This window comes from Carassius gibelio, chromosome B24 (genome assembly GCF_023724105.1).
Source record: "Carassius gibelio isolate Cgi1373 ecotype wild population from Czech Republic chromosome B24, carGib1.2-hapl.c, whole genome shotgun sequence".
In the NCBI taxonomy this organism is placed as follows: domain Eukaryota; kingdom Metazoa; phylum Chordata; class Actinopteri; order Cypriniformes; family Cyprinidae; genus Carassius; species Carassius gibelio.
The window spans coordinates 2,750,145-2,767,423 of record NC_068419.1 but is presented as its reverse complement, the minus strand read 5'-3'; the positions used below and the strand labels follow the sequence as shown (position 1 = coordinate 2,767,423).

The 17,279-nt window shown below is 36.8% G+C and overlaps 2 protein-coding genes across 18 annotated transcripts in view; one reads left to right on the top strand and one right to left on the bottom strand.

Annotated features, from left to right (window-relative positions):
* Positions 1 to 776: 776 nt before the first annotated feature.
* On the top strand, positions 777 to 9,849 carry kcnj12a (potassium inwardly rectifying channel subfamily J member 12a). The gene is made up of 2 exons (XM_052596651.1): positions 777 to 1,319; positions 7,863 to 9,849. Exon 2 carries the CDS (start codon positions 8,024 to 8,026, stop codon positions 9,338 to 9,340), a length of 1,317 nt encoding a protein of 438 aa, XP_052452611.1. The 5' UTR covers positions 777 to 1,319; positions 7,863 to 8,023; the 3' UTR covers positions 9,341 to 9,849.
* Positions 9,850 to 16,097: 6,248 nt separating this feature from the next.
* The window catches only part of si:ch73-103b11.2 (myosin phosphatase Rho-interacting protein), a 44,959-nt gene continuing 43,777 nt past the window's right edge, over positions 16,098 to 17,279 (bottom strand). For all 17 annotated transcript variants that reach the window (XM_052596603.1, XM_052596598.1, XM_052596599.1 and 14 more), the window contains one exon: positions 16,098 to 17,263. In XM_052596603.1, coding sequence (XP_052452563.1) covers positions 17,192 to 17,263 — 72 coding nt within the window. In that variant the 3' untranslated portion in view covers positions 16,098 to 17,191. The remainder of the gene's footprint in view (positions 17,264 to 17,279) is intronic.

The window sequence follows — 17,279 nt, the reverse complement described above, 5'->3', positions numbered from 1 at the left end:
GCTGATATTAAAATTAAATGCAATTATTGCACTATAATACTCTTTACTATGATGCAGTAAAAATTATATTTAAATTGTAAAATATATATACAGTACATCATGAAAATGAATTTGATAATGAATTTGTTTACTGCTACTGCTAATTTATGCTTTTTATAAATAAAAATGTACTATAATACTTGTTACTGTAATGCAGTGAAATATTTAAATTGTAAAACATTTATAACTTGTGATAATTTGATGTTCTGATTTTAATTTATGCTGAAAATTAATTTATTTACTATAATACTCTTTACCACGACACAGTAAAAATTTAAAATGAAAAAAAAATCAATTGTAAAATATTCATGATTTATGATAATATTTGTTGTACAAATCTAACGAGAATTTAAGACGGATTCCTAAAAGACTTGAAAGTCAAACCCCCAGATGCATTACAGTGATGAGGATTTGGTAACAAAATGTGCTCAAATATCATAAAATTGTCACGAGTGCTGCTGGAGAAGATCAGGCACTCACTGAAACAGCATTCACACACACAAGCAAATAAAAAAGCTCTTCATACAGGAAGATGGAGAAAGTTAGTGAGCCTCTGTGTGTGTGTGTGTGTGTGTGTGTGTGTGTGTGTGTGTGTGTCTATATGACCACAGCAGAGCATCAAGTGACACAACGCTGGAACACTTGTGCCGTGGGAGGGAGAAAAAGAGCGGGAGGGGTGAGAGAGAGCCAGAGGGATGGAGAGAGATGAGAAAAGTGCAGCACTGATAGATCTGATGGCAGATGAAGATGAAGCCAGCAGGTGCATGAGAGAATATCCCTCGCTCGTATTGGGAAGAAAAGAAGATCTGAGTGTGTAGAGAAAGAAAAGAGGACAGTGGAGTGGAGGAGAGAAGCAGGAGGACACGCACGACTCCAAACTCAAGAGTTTCTTCATGACTTTCTGTCCATCATGAGCTCACTGATGCTCTGATTCAGTCTGAACTCACTGTCCGTTCACTAGAGAGACTCTCGGAGCGTTTGGGGCCGTTTCTCCTCCTCTGATCTGGAATATACATGCTTTCGCAAGGGGAAGAATGAAAAAACAGGTGGAACGTAGGATATGAATGTGAGATGGACAATGTGTGTGTGTGAGGTCGAGATGGCAGAGCTCTGGATCCCCATCACGAGCTGCACAAGCGCTCATCAAATGCTCCAGTTTGGATAACGCACCACAACGCCACAGCACACTTGCCTTGTCTTTGTGCACACACACACACACACACAAACATACACAACACACACACACTTTCAGAGGGCGAGGACCCCTTACAAAAAGCAAGGTAAGCAACATATCTCTAAACTTTACTACTGTTTTCAAACGTGTTACTGTTTAATATGATTCTTTCACTGCTAGAATCTTAGTTATATGCACAGTTATTACATATTACATCATTGCTGTCAATGCAAATTAAGACAACGCTCTAAAAATAAATCGAGAAAGTTTGTAAAGGGTTAATCGTGATGCCTGCATAACAGCTGGGGTCTGTGAATACTGCGGGTCTAAAGAGAAGTATGAAACTAAAAATTATTTTAGAAACAATAAACATAGGGACTCTGTATGAAATAATCAGATTAAAACATTTTTTTTAAATAAAATTTTATAATTATTCAATAAAAAGACAATATTTTAAATCATATACAATATTTACATTTTTAAAAATTATTTGAACTCCCCGAGTTGAGAGTTGAGAGTGAGTTATTTTAACTGCAAGTGCATAAATGTTTTAATGTGTGCTGGGAATAATCAGTCTTCATAAGAACATCGTTAACTGACCTGATTATGATGACCTGATATTGAGCAGAAAGTTATGCATACTAAGTGCTTTTCAGAGCGTGCTGTAAGTAAAAATGAGCCGTACTGCCATTCTGTAGTGCAAGAATGAACTCAATGAAGCTGTAAACTTTCACACGTCTTTATCTCCGACGAGTCCCACTTTTATTATCTCCCTGACATTTAGAGATGCCAAAAGTGAAGTCCATCATAACATAACACATACGAAACAAGCACGTAATACACAGACTCCAGACAAACCAAAATGCTAAAACTTTCTGCATTTACTTATGAATCATTTTCTGAAAATGAGGACGTCCTGAAGTGTCCCCAAAGGGAAGTTTTGTCCGATTTTGCTCACTTCTGAGGACAATTTTGTCTCCAGAGTCCCCGCTCTCACACACACTTCTGTTCAGGAACTACTTCAGATGTAGAAACACTGTGCAGATGAAAGTGTGTGTGTATGTGTGTGTGTGAGATAGAGTGCGTGACAGTCCTGGTCATCTTGCTGGAGAGGTCAGAGCTCCCCTGACCCCTGGTGGTGCTGGACTGCGCAAACTCATCTGCTATTTTAGTGATCTACAAAGGTTTAAATGCTAAAGAGTCATCACTGTCAGACCAAATCAACACATGCAAGGTCAACGTTTGCTTTAGAAAATGTCTGTAATTCTGATCTAAGAGTACTGCATCTCATCTACAGTTTCTGAACAGAATCTCACCTGCCGTCTCGAAGGTTCTGCAGAGTCAGATGATGATAAAAAAGCAATTCAATCCTGCAAATGATTCAATAATTCATTGACCACACAGTAACCTGATTAAGAGCTGGCAGCAAGAATTTGAGAGTGACAAACCGTCGGTTTTATCAGTCGTGACTAGAAATACTGTCAACATTACAGCATTACACTACACTGTTGACCTTACGTAGTCTAGTCTTTTCAATCATATTAAATATTTTTTTATGGACTTGACATAACTGTAAAAAAAAAAAAAAAAAAAATCTAAATTTCCACACATATGTTCAGTGTACATTAATGTCAGAAAAATAAAACTTAAATGCAGTTTGAGTAAACTATTGTACACTGTAAAAATGATTTTACTGCTGGTTTAATTAATTTAACTTAAATATGTAAGTTTACTTTTTTGTAGCATTAAATTGAGTTCCCAGCATGCAGGGATGCAGGGCTGCATCAGAAAAGTAAACGTTGTAATTTTTTTATTTTTTTTATTTTTTTTTTATGTTTTTGGGGGAAAGCCCTAAACCTAAGTTAAGTGATTTTATTCAAGGCAAAAATATTATTTAATATTGCTAAATTTACCTAAAGAAATTTTTGAGGGACTTTTAAGGGTTAAATCAGGTATAAATATTTATTTCGGGTATATTTATGACATGCAAAAGAGTTATTTTAAACATGCAATCAAATGTACATAATACTTGCTTTTTATAAATATTAGTTTGAGAAATGTAGACTTCTTTATGTGTTAAATTTAGGAAGTCTTTCTCAACGCGGGATGAAATCTACCCGAACAAACAAATTGCAAGTGGTAAATTCTATAGGTTTCTATTTTAGTGAGGTTCAAGGTTTTTTTTTTTTTTGCAGTGTAACATTGAGCATTACGTCAGTGAATACAGAAAGCTAATAGCAAACATTGTAAACTTCAGTTATCTTTACTTTCATGCAACAACAGTTCATTTGAGATTGAATTTGCAACTTTCCCATAAAACACCACCTCTGTCATAACCGTGACCCATATTCTGTTCCACTTGGGTTCACGGACAGACATCATGACATTCTCCGGTCAAATCTGCTGCTACAACCTAGAACTCACTGTTCCCTCACAAGTCAACTACCTCCTGAGGGTGCACCGTAGCCCAAAAATCAGCAACACACCACTGTACGTCACAACTTACATCCAGTTTGGAACCTTCTGCTAAAAGAACGCCTCTTGTTCATGCATTCATTCACTTTAGAGCTATTTTAACCTGAGCTGACCTTTGGTGTAATTTTATGCATTTTTAACCTGAATAAAAATTACATTACGTAGAAATCACATGCAACACATTACAAGCATTTGCATTATATTGCATTGAAATTAAGGTTTTATTCTGTGTAATTTATTTGCATTTAATTCTGTTGCAGGATTTTGTTCTAAAGCGTTCACAGGCTTTCTGTTTCTATCTCTGTTATCTGAGACAGCTGTGGTAAAAGCCCTGACAATGCTGCCACTGAAATGATGTGAGACACCGAGAGCTCAGATACAGGCAATACTGCAGTGTTTCTGTGTGTGTATGAATGCATGAGTGAGTGTGTGTACAGATCAGGTATCATGTTGTTCAGCCACTAATTGTAACCCTTCTGCCTTCTACCTGCAGACAGCATAGAGACGCTTCAGCCGCTGTAATTATGTAATGATGTTATCAAGTATCACATCCAACAAACAGACCCTGTCCTGAAAATTGTGAAAAGGGAGGAAACTGAAAAATAACAAAAAGTGCATTCTCTTCAAGTTAACCACAGTATAGACCCAATAAACACAATCTCTGTAATCTTTTATCTAGAAAACAGAATTGCAACACCCAGGTAAACTAATAAAATGACAAGCACACAAAATAATTACTAAACAAACTAAAATTAAAATGAAAATATAAAATATAAAAGCGCAAAACATTAAATACTATATATAAAAATATATATAAAAATATCTTTAGAGTAATATTCTCATATATATCTCATTTTAAAACAACACATAGGCAAATGGTGAGCAAAATGTAATACTGAATATTAAATTGGCATATGAGTTTTAATTAGTCGTGATATTGTTCATTAAAAATATGAAAAATCCTTTTTTTTATTGAAATGAAGCTGAAATAAACTGAAATACAAATATTAGATCAAACTCAAACTTACAAATTCTGCATTCTGCATTCTGCAATAAAATAAATAAGTTAATCTAAGAAAACAAATAATGAAAATGACTAAGCTACATGAAGTTAAAATTAAGACTTTAGTTTGAAGGACTTCTATCAAGATTTTTCAGTAATCTGTCATGCAAATTATAAGTAATAATAAACTCAAATAAATCGAGTGTTCTCCAGAAGAACAGGTATTAATCTGAAGAATAAGTGAAGAAAAGCCAGCGGTAGTGTAAGTGTGACAGTAATGACGACTCTGTATGGTTCGCAGAAAGAGGCCAGACAAATAAAGCACCAAACCTCTCTGAGAGCGGACTGTGTATATTTAGATTTCAGGCCACGGGGTTTCCTCCCTTCTTGGTCTTTGTCATACATCAGCTCTGTCTCTCTTCCCTACTTTTTGCTTCATAACCTTCATTTATTCCACGTCTTATGTTAATTTTCTGTCTATCCCCAGCCAACTCATGGCCCTCCCCCTCTTCAACCCACTTAGCATCTCTAGAGGATTGTGGGATGGCACCCATGGCCAATGCCTCATGCAGACACAGGTCTCCTGAGTGTCTGAATGATGTGTTTAAAACTCAAGCGCTTGTGCGCAAACACTCTCAAACACACACGGGGCACAAGCACAAATTCCCAAAAAGTTAACTCCCCTTTTACGTCATTTTTACTTTGGTGCAAATATTTCAAAGGGTAGGAGTTGGGTCTCCTGAGGGACATCTGCGGTTATGTGTGTGTGATTTGATAGCCAGAACATATCTGTTGTGTTAAGCAGCTTTAAAACAGAGCTCTCATCAATAATGCACAAGCTGAGAACAAAAACACATACATGAGAAACCTGAAATGAAACCTGTGTCCCGCCTTGACCTTTACACACTGCTATCATACAAAGTTCTGTGCAACGACAAGCTAATGTCAGACAGAGAATCTGATTGTTTCCTTAAAATGAGCCAAAAACAAAACAGCCTCTATCACTCTTCATGATCAGTTTTTGTATGAAGATAAAACACACACCATCTGAAAACCAGGTGAAAATAATGTAAGAAAATAAATTCCATATGGCACGTTTTAGCTATAAACCCTAGTGAGCTGCCTTCACATAAAGCATTTTAAGGCATCATAGAAGCAATTTTGATGTCAAAGATCTCCTTTCACTTACATTCTAAGGCAGTATTCTTTACAAAGAAAGCAATCCTAAAAAGACCTGCAACAAACTCAAAGAAAACAAAAATGAAAATAATCAAAATGGCAGAGAATGTAAGAGAAGTTTTGGTTGTAAATACTTATATTTTTTACAATGCAGAAAAAAATAGAACTTCCATCCATAGCCTAGCATCTTGCAAACATACAGAGCACCCTAGCAACCACCTAGCAACACCCCCAAAAAATGAACACTGTGACAACCACTTAGCAACATCCTATAAAACATCCAGAAATCTTAGCGACCACCTACAGTAGGAACACCCAAACATTCAGCACACCGCAGCAACATCCTAAAAAACAACGTCCTAAGAAAGCTTAGCATCCACCTAGCAACACCTTAACAACTAGCAACTATCTAGTAACACCCTAACAAACATTCAGAACACCACAGCAACATCATAGAAAACACATAGAAAGCCTAGCAACCAATTAGCTAACACTCTAACAAACACTCAGAACATTATAACAACATCCTAGAGAACACCCACAAAGACTGGAAACCACCTAGAAACACCCTAACATCCATCAGCCTCTTAGCAACACACTAACAAACATTCAGAACAACGCAGCAACATCCAAGAAAACACACAGAAAGCTTAGCAACACATTGCAACACCCTAACAACTAGTAACTACCTAACAACACCCTAACAACTATCAACTACCTAGCAAAACCCTAACAAACATTAAGAACACCGCAGCAACATCCTAGAAAGCACCCACAAAGCCTAAAAACCACCTAGAAGCACCCTAACATCCAGCTATCTCCTAGCAAAACCCTAACAACTATTGACCACCTAGCAACACATTAACAAACATTCAGAACACCGCAGCAACATCCTAGAAAAAACACAGAAAGCTTCGCAACCACCTTGTAACACCCTAACAACTAGCAACTACCTATTGTAGCAACAACCTAACAACTAGCAACCACCTTGCAACACCCTAACAACTAGCAATCATCTACTGTAGCAACGACCTAACAACTAGCAACCACCTTGTAACACCCTAACAACTAGCAATCATCTACTGTAGCAACATCCTAACAACTAGCAACCATCTACTGTAGCAACGACCTAACAACTAGCAACCACCTTGTAACACCCTAACAACTAGCAACCATCTACTGTAGCAACAACCTAACAACTAGCAACCACCTTGTAACACCCTAACAACTAGCAATCATCTACTGTAGCAACATCCTAACAACTAGCAACCACCTACTGTAGCAACAACCTAACAACTAGCAACCACCTACTGTAGCAACAACCTAACAACTAGCAACCACCTTGCAACACCCTAACAACTAGCAACTACCTACTGTAGCAACACCCGAACAAACATTCAGAACACTGTAGCAACCCCTGGCAACATACTAGAAAACACACAGAAAGCCTAGCAGCCACATAGCAACACCCAAAAAAGCCTAGCAATGTCCCAACAAACCATCAGAACCCCCTAGCAATGCTGTAGTAAACACTGACAACACAAGAGCAAACACATAAAATGCCCTTAGCAACACCTGGCAGCGCCCTAGTAAAAAACTCTGAACACCCTAGCAAACACTCTACCAAAGATTCAAGACACCCTAGAAACCATCAATGCCCTAGAAAACATTTAGAATATGGTCGCAACCACCTGGCAACATCCTAACATACATTCAGAACACTCTAGCAAACACTCAGAATGCCCTGGTAATGCCTAGCAACCACATGGCAATTCCCTAGAAACCACCTATCAATGCTCTAACAAATACTTTTAACACCTTTTATATAATTATAAATGCAGCAAATTACTTGAAAGAATATCTGCTGAAACAATTACTTTGATATATGAATGTTTATATGTGCAGCATCTCTCTCAAACGGCACCATTCTTATTTTTAGCTTTATGAACTGATACAAACATGCAGCACTAATGATGTGTTTCATTTCTCAAGGGTCTGAGGAAACCGAAGGGCTTCTACTTGGGATTGGACTTGTCCCAACAACACTACAACTGAACCACCCACCACCCTGGACTCGTACTACTACTAAACCGCTCCAAAAGAGAGGAAACACCAGATCGCAAAGATAGGAAGGCCAAGGAGTGCTAAAGAGAATGAGCGTGGGTCGGATCGGTCGCTACAGCATCGTGTCGACGGAGGAGGATGGTCTGCGCTTGACGACCATGCACGGTGGAGGGATGAATGGATACGGCAACGGCAAAATCCATACTCGGCGGAAATGTCGAAACCGCTTTGTAAAGAAAAATGGACAATGCAATGTGCAGTTCACCAACATGAACGAGAAGTCCCTGCGGTACCTGGCGGACATATTCACCACTTGTGTGGACATCCGCTGGCGCTACATGCTACTTGTTTTCACGCTAGTCTTCGTGATTTCTTGGTTAGCGTTCGGGTTGGCATTTTGGGTCATTGCGCTTCTTCACGGTGACTTGGACAACCCGGCAGGGGACGACAACTTCACGCCATGCGTGCTGCAAGTAAACGGCTTCATTGCAGCATTCCTGTTCTCCATCGAGACGCAAACAACCATCGGTTATGGTTTCCGCTGCGTGACGGAAGAGTGTCCTCTCGCGGTGTTTCTCGTGGTCTTCCAGTCCATCGTGGGCAGCATCATCGACTGCTTCATGATTGGGGCAATCATGGCCAAAATGGCACGTCCCAAGAAGCGAGCACAGACTCTGCTGTTCTCGCATAACGCCATCATTGCCATGCGTGACGGAAAACTGTGCTTGATGTGGCGGGTGGGGAACTTGCGAAAGAGCCACATTGTTGAGGCACATGTCCGAGCGCAGCTTATCAAGCCGAGGGTTACGACCGAAGGCGAGTACATCCCCCTCGACCAGCTGGACATTAACGTTGGTTTCGACAAAGGACTTGATCGCATTTTCCTAGTCTCGCCAATCACCATCCTGCATCAAATCGACCAAGAGAGCCCTTTGTTCGGCATCAGCAAGCAGGACCTAGAAACAGCGGATTTTGAGATCGTGGTCATCTTGGAGGGAATGGTGGAAGCCACGGCGATGACGGCGCAGGCGCGAAGCTCCTACTTGGCTAGCGAGATCCTCTGGGGCCATCGATTCGAGCCGGTGTTGTTCGAGGAAAAGAACCAATACAAGGTTGACTACTCACACTTCCACAAGACGTACGAGGTGCCGTCCACACCGCACTGCAGTGCCAAGGACATGATGGAAAACAAGTACCTGGTGGTGCCCAGCGCTAACACCTTCTGCTACGAGAACGAGCTGGCGATCCTGAACCACGAAGAGGAGGAGGACGACGTTCCAGAAGGGATAAAGCCAGAGCGAGCAATGAGCCTCAGCCCAGAGAGAACCCCTCGACATGAATTCGAACGACTGCAGAACCCTCGCTGCACAGAGCAAAGGTCATACCGCAGGGAGTCGGAGATATGAACCTTTAGTACAAACTTTTTGATACTCAAATTTTGTGTCGCATTCCTGGAGATACTGGAGCTTCTACAATGCAGAACAATGCAAAGTGCCAAACGGAGAGAGTGAGCGCATGAATGAGCGAAAAAAACAAATGGGTGAATGTGTGAAAGCTGGAGAGACGCTTCGTAAGAAGATTCGAGAAAGAGAAGGGCAGTAGGAATCTTTTTTATCCTGCATGGAAAACTTGAATCTTTTCCTCATTTTGTTTCATGAAAATAGTTTAGATGTTAAACTCTTCATTCTTAAAGAGATAGTTCACCCAAAATCGAACAATCTGTCGTCACTTACTCGCTCTTGTGTCGTTCCGAAATGGTATGACTTTCTTTCTTCTGTGGAACAAAAAGGAAAGATGTCAAAAATTAATATAATTGTAAAAGTGCATATTGTAAAAGTAAAGAAACAATTATCTATTTATAAAAAAATTATACACTTCCATAGTATATATTAGTGCTGTGAAACCATTAATCACGATTAATCACATCCAAAACAAGTTTTTGTTTACATAATGTGTGTGTATTTATATTTATTATGTATATAAAAATACACATACATGCATTAAAAAAATAAGTTGAATTTATCTATTGAATATATTTAGAAATAATTTAAATTATATGAATATACATATACTGTATGCATGTAAATAAATTTAAATATTTTCAGAATATATACATGCATGTGTGTGTATTTAGTATACAGTACACACACATATATTATGTAAACAAAAACTTTTATTTTGGATGCAATTAATCGTTTGATAGCACAATGTATAATATATAAAAAAATCGTATTTTACATAAAAATATTTAAAATTTGCATTCCACAATAAATTAATAAAAGCATACACGTTTGAAACAACATGAGGGCATGAAGACAATGACAAAACAATGAAAAAAATATTGGGTGCACTATTCCTTTAATGTGTAAATATTTCTGCATAGATACATGGTTTTGTGTGCGGTATTAATTTCTAGTGAGAGAAAAGCAAAGGCAATGCTACCTATACAAAGAATTAAATTAATATTTTTATTTTTGCATTCAATCCGAGCACAAATGACAAGCAATGTCACACTATCCCTGGAGGTCTACACACACATTGATCAGTGAGACATGATAAATTCCCCTTTACAACTGCACTAACTAGACAGACCATGTGAACAATGTGAGCACCTGAGTGTGAATGTGTGTGTGTGTGTGTGTATGTTTTTGTGCAGCTGAGCACAATGCCTCATGTGAGACGCACAAGGAGATGGTTGAACGGCAATCACTCCTAAAATGATGACAACATTCTCTTGCATATGTTATATAGATATATTTACAGCAAACAGATATTTATATATTTAGGTAGATAGATATATAATTTAGACATTATCAGTTTGCACCACGTAACCTAATATAGCAGCAGATCTTCAGAGAAGTCAATGGGTAAAATCGTGTTATTTAGATACTTACATCTATTTTCCCTGAGGCTCTGACAGAAACGCCTGATAGAAAACTCTGTGTGGATCCAGAAACTTCCCTTCAAAGGACGTACTTTAAAACATTTACCTCCGTCTTAATGTATTTCATATTTATGCTGAACTTTTCCTGAACAGAATGGGATTCAAGAATGCCAACATTTTTGCATTTCTATAAACATAAAAGAAAATTACACACCTAACTAACTTGAAACGTTAAGAATGAGAATGATAGTGTAAACAATTTACTGATCTATGCACACTGTCTGCAATCTGCATTTCATTCTCTCTTTTCTATTATTGCGACAAAAACCTCACTTGAAGCATCTGTGACACTTGACCACAAAACCAGTCATAAGATTTATACATCAGAGGATAATAAATAAATACGCTTTCCATTGATGTATGGTTTATTAGCCTCTGACAATATTTGGCTGAGATACAACTCTTTGAAAATCTGGAATCTGAGGGTGCAAAAAAATTGAAATCAATATCAGAAATATTCAAAACTAAATATTTAGAAAAGTTTTTATATTTTTACAGTAGGAAATCTACAAACTATCTTCATGGAACATGATCTTTACTTAATATCCTAATGATTTTTGGCATAAAAGAAAAATGTATCATTTTTACCCATACAATATATTTTTGGCTATTGCTACAAATATACCTGTGATAATTATGACTGCTTTTGTGGTCCATGGTCACATTTTAGCAATTCAAATAAGGAATGCTTCAGATTAAATAAAGCTGTCAATGATTACAGAAAATATTCAAATTTAATTGGCATCTCATGTAAAAACAGACAAAAATCATGTTTACAGGAATGCAATAAGAAAGTAGGCTGTATGGGGCAAGGCATTAAAATACAGTGTCTTTGATTCAAAACCTAATGAGCTGTCTACATAGGGAGACTTTGAGGTGATCTCAATGTAAAAAAAAAAAAAAATAATGAAAAGAAAACGTATTTTGGCCAAATTCCAAAGCACCATCTTTTTTTGGTTGTACACAGCGAATCATTTTGCAAATTTGTTCAAATGATTGGATTCAGGGTTTTGGAAAACTTCTCCCACAATGTTGGAAGAGGAAAATTTCATTCAGTCTGTTTAAAAAGACTACATTATCCAATATCTGTACTACATTTTATGTTTATCGTTATATTTTATGTTTATCACATGAATTCATTGTGGGTCTTGTTTGAAATGACCTCTATGTAAAGCCAAACTGATCACTTATGAGGTCTCTAAATTTGAGTTAAAATGCTTAGAAAACAGACATCAGGGCTGCTTACTAGGTTTAGGGGCAGAGATATTGCTTATGAAAGTATCACAAAACATTATATATGCTGACATGTAACTACAGTGTGATAAAATCACTGTTTTATTTGATGTGTACTGTACAGTTAAATCCAATTTCTCAGATCCTGTCATGACCATTTGAAGGCAGTAAACACATGAACTTATCCACAACAGAAAGTGACTTTTACCTAGAGAAAACGCCACCTATAGGTGTAAGAGGGGTAGGGCACAAGCTTTAACAGAGGGACAAATTTATAATTTGGTGTGTCTGATAACATGCCACAAATAATTATGGTGGAATATTCTATTAAGAAGAAAGACTAAAGACAAAATTCACAGACAGAAATAATCACTCATTAGACAGTGTGGCTCAGATTGAATGCTGCTGCATTTCACAAAATACAGTACATATGTGTGTGTGTGTGTGTGTGTGTGTCTTATGCCATCTGTTTATGACTGAATGATAGCATGAAGGGCACATTCATGAAGCAATAATGAAAAGATCAAAGCAATACATTATGTATCAACCACAGTTTATCAGGACAAAAACATTTCGATTTTACCAGTTTGAAGTGAAGCAATGTATTCCTTAAGAAAGCACAGAGAATTATAACTTTTGTGAGCTGTACAGTACAACTTTTTTTTTGTATAAAAGAAAAAAAAAGAAAAAGAAATGAAGACTAGGTCAGTCTCTGCTTCTGCTGTTTCACTATTATTCCAAAGCCTTTTATATGAAATTATACACATTCACTTCTTATATGGATGAATGATTGGAATTTTAATATCCTATATAAATATTAAAATTTGATTCATTCAAAATTTACAATCAAGGGAAACTGCAATGCAAAAGATCTTGGATAGTAACTATGAGCCACAATAACAGAAACCTACAGGTCAGGTTTGTTCTTATGCGAATCGCTTTGCCCGATGCATGGAAGATGACGTATAAAGAAGCAAAGTGGTAATGCTACCTTAAGCTTTGCAGGTGTTTGTTAACAAAAATGCCTCCAAGAAACCAAACTGTAATGGATGAACACTGTAATACACTTTTTATACATCAGTCTTTGCAGATGTTATCATTTAACATCACAGCTTTGACTCTATGATGCATTTTAATGGCTTAAAAGTGAATGTTTATCATAAACTGTGTAGAAGAGTTGGATGTCTTATGAATTGCAAATAATAATTGGGGAAATATTTTAAACCTAGGCTGCTTTTCTAACTTTGCCTATGTATTCAATATAAAATACTGCATTATACAAGGGAATTATACAGGCCATGTTAAACCTGAAACTGAATATATGTGGGTCCCACAACACAAAATTAACAAAAAGAATGATTGGTTATGGAACAGCCACACAGCTGAATTATATAGAAATGTTGTGGGGAGTTGAGTTACTGTAGGTAGAAATGGGCAAAAACAGCCAATTTAGGAGACTGAAAGACAATGACAAGAAACGCCTACGAGACTACGTGATTTCTGCCAAAGAGAACGACATGCTACAGAAGCGAATGTGTTTTTCTGTTTCATAGCAGAAAACTGGATTTTAATTTGTGTTGTACTGGGATTTTTTTTTTTACCGAGACTCATTGGCCTGGTTATTACAAATTAAATCACATACAGTATTGCTGACATGAAGATCAATGTAAATGTTTATGGGGTGTACTTACTTTTTCACATCAACGTCATCATGGTTGTGCACTATTCATGCCTTTTGAATTCATTCTTTTCCTGACTCTGACCTGAGAGAGCAAACATGAAGAAGAACTGCAGTTTGGATTCAAACTTTAAGTGGAAGTAGAATTAAAGGGCTAGTTCACCCAAACATCATTATTTCTCACCCAAACATTGTTCCAAACCTGAATGAGTCTCTTACTGCTGTTGAACATGAATAATACGGGTTACTTACCAGACAGTTGACTTCCATAGTATTTTCATTCCATACTATGGAAGTCAGTGGCTACCATGAATATGGCTTACGTAAATTCTTCAAAATATATATCTTTTTTTATGTTCAGCAGCAGAAAGAAACTGCTACAAGCTTGGAACCACTTGAGGGTGAATGAATAATGACTCACCATGCAACCGGAAATGAAAATCTTCTGACTATCGTTTAAAAGAAATTCATATTCTGTAACTTTAAACTACAAGGTAAAGTGTAAATGTTGGCTTGACATAGCCTTCTTTGAAAGTTTTAAATAATGCTCAAAAAGCCTTTTCAAAGAATGTTTGAATGTTTATAAGGCTTGCAAAGAGTTAGTTGCTACGTCTGACAAGCCATGGCACTCTCACGCTACACATCACGTTCAAACACAGTGAAAAACACAATCACAGAGAGGACACTGACAACACACCGACAGACAAGACACAGCAGGTTACTTTCAGTGTGAAGCAAATACTCAGTTTTAAAATCTGGTCTTTTTAAGTTAGAGCGGCATGTGAAGCGATTACCTCTTGCACTTTGCTAGTTATAACACAAAATAAACATGAATGAACATCTGATGGTATCCTGTCTCATAAAGAGGTTACCTTTTTTAATTCAAGTCTAGTAATGTTAATCTACTTTTCTGTCTGTTTATTTTATTTTATTTTGATATCGCCTGTTAATCAACCTCCTGGACAATTATCCACCATCTTATTTTTTTGGTACAAAAGCTGCGTGTTCATTTTAAACTTGAATGTGTGGGGCTTCCGGTCTCATTGCTTCCAGTTATAAAGTTATTAACTCTACACAAACAGTCCATGGTTGTTACTTGATGTTGCAAATTAGTATTTGTTATATTATTATTTTAATTAATTATCGTGATAATAAACTAACTGGTATCGTTTATCGTCTAAGGTTACTTATCTTTGTCATTCTCCAGTTACTCGCCGATCGTGGCAAATGAACCGTAAGTCTCGCACTTTCACATAAAATAGCTTACTTCTGAGATGAAGAATGAGGTGGATACAGTTTAGTACTGTACATATTTGAGACTGTGAAATGATGCCATCTACTTGACTCCCAATGAAATCATCAAACAGGAAATCAAAAGTCAAATAAAACAAGGAAGGAGATACAGGTAAGACATCATTTGTATACATTTCATACTCTCCATCTCGTGATTTGTCCTCCAGAGTTCAACTCAATCTGTGGATCCTTTCAGAATGTATTTAAAATCTCTCTCTCACTCTCTCTCTATATCATAAAAATAAAACTGTAACTGATGTATAAGCAGACATTTCAAATAGAAAAAAATTATCAACCACTGAATAGATCAAACTGAATGCAATTTCAAGATTAAGTTATTTACTAATTATTTACTCTCTTCACATTTCTTCACAAATATAGGTTATATGGGTTGTGAAAGATCATTGCATATCAAAAATAAAGTTTCCTAGTGGGAAATAAATGATCTTTTAACTTAAATCAAGCTATGCAAAAAAAAAAACAATTATAATAAAAATAATCTTGTTCTATTCACCGTCACTTAAATTATGCATTATCATGTGCGGATTTTAAACTAAAAAGGACAAATGCATCATGCATGTTCAAAGATAACATATTGTTTTTCTAAAATGCGAAGGCATTTTTGCAGCAGAAATCAAGATTTTTAATTTCACAAAAGATGTCATTATCAAAATGTCAGAGATTCTTTTTCATATAAAAAGCTGCATAGTTACCGCTGGCTGTCAAAGTCAACTGCAATTGTCTTTGTTTATTAAAACATCTTATAAGAAAGGTGAGAATTTAAACTCGAGTCCCCTAACCAAAAATACCAAGATCACTTGAGGTAAATTAAAGACTGAGACAAAATAAAAGACCTGAATCGTGACTGCCCTCTGCTGGCCAGGACAAACATTACTTCTTTATACTTTCTTTACTTGTATTTCTCTTTTCTCTACTCAAAGCTGATCTAGACAAGTATATGGAAACTATCCGAAGCTCTGTTAATTAATACTGAAACAGTGAAAACCACACTGTATTTTTGATTCAAAAACATTTTTATTATTACAGATGTATCACATTCAACACACACCAAAATAATTTGTTTAGGTGAGATTAGGTGTAGACATAACGCTTATAGATAGATATAAAGATTTTTTTTTTCCTCTATGCAGACCGAGAGAACAAGATAAAAGGAATCTTCTCTAAAACCAATTATTTACAAAGCAAATAACGAATATTATTATACAGTGAGTTTTCTTTGTTGTGTGTTCAATACTTTCTGAATTCTGGAGCAGAAGGAATATGGAATCACGTTTCAGAACCAGAACACAGAAATTAACGACTCAAAGTGCTTCATATTCATGCAAAGGCCAGTATTAAACAGCACGAACGCTGTCCCGCGTTCAGATCGAATTACAAGACGAAATAAGCTCACTATCAGTAGCAGAATGAATTTATGCCAAAACATCCCACAGCAGAGATCACGTTTGGATGCTCGAAATTTTGCACGTCCGAATAAACCAGAAGCAACACAAAAAGCACTTAAAACAGCAATTAGATTCTCCTTATAAGTAAAACTCTCTGACGATCAAAAACACTCCACAAACACACTCACGTTACCCAGCTTATAGAAACCACCTCATTTCATCTCAAGGTTACAGTACTAGAAAGTCTGAAAAAGTGTTATCACGTACACGACGTTACTCATATTTACAATATCATTGGCAAAATAACATCTCTCTCTGTCAGTAATTCTTTTTTCTCTCAGAATAATCATAAAAATGTCACCAGGGCAGCCCTATAAAGACAAAACAGCAGCCATTCAGAAGAGACTCAAATGAGAAACACACACACACGTCTTGTAAGTGTCCTAGTTCAATACTGAGTGTGTTCATATTTACTGTGATGATGAGGAACAGCTTCAGGACTTCTAAAGACCAAAAAACACCAAGCATATAAGGTTCACCGTAGCTGAAGGTTGGCAAGAATGGTCTGTGTCAACACTGAAACATGTCATTCCCTTAATTCACACAGACAATATTAAAACACAATCAGCAAGCTACCAACCAAGAAGATCTAAACGAAGAGCGAGAATACAAAAAAAAGAAGAAAGAAAGTGTGTGAGGTGTGTTATATCTTTCTGGAGTCTTTAGTTTCGAATAGCTTCATCCTCTCCTGTACGGTCAGTCCCTCTTTCAAACTCTGAAAAAGAAAGAGA

Excerpts from the sequence above, each read along its gene's own strand:
- kcnj12a (XM_052596651.1), top strand. The coding sequence starts at position 8,024 with ATGAGCGTGGGTCGGATCGGTCGCTACAGCATCGTGTCGACGGAGGAG.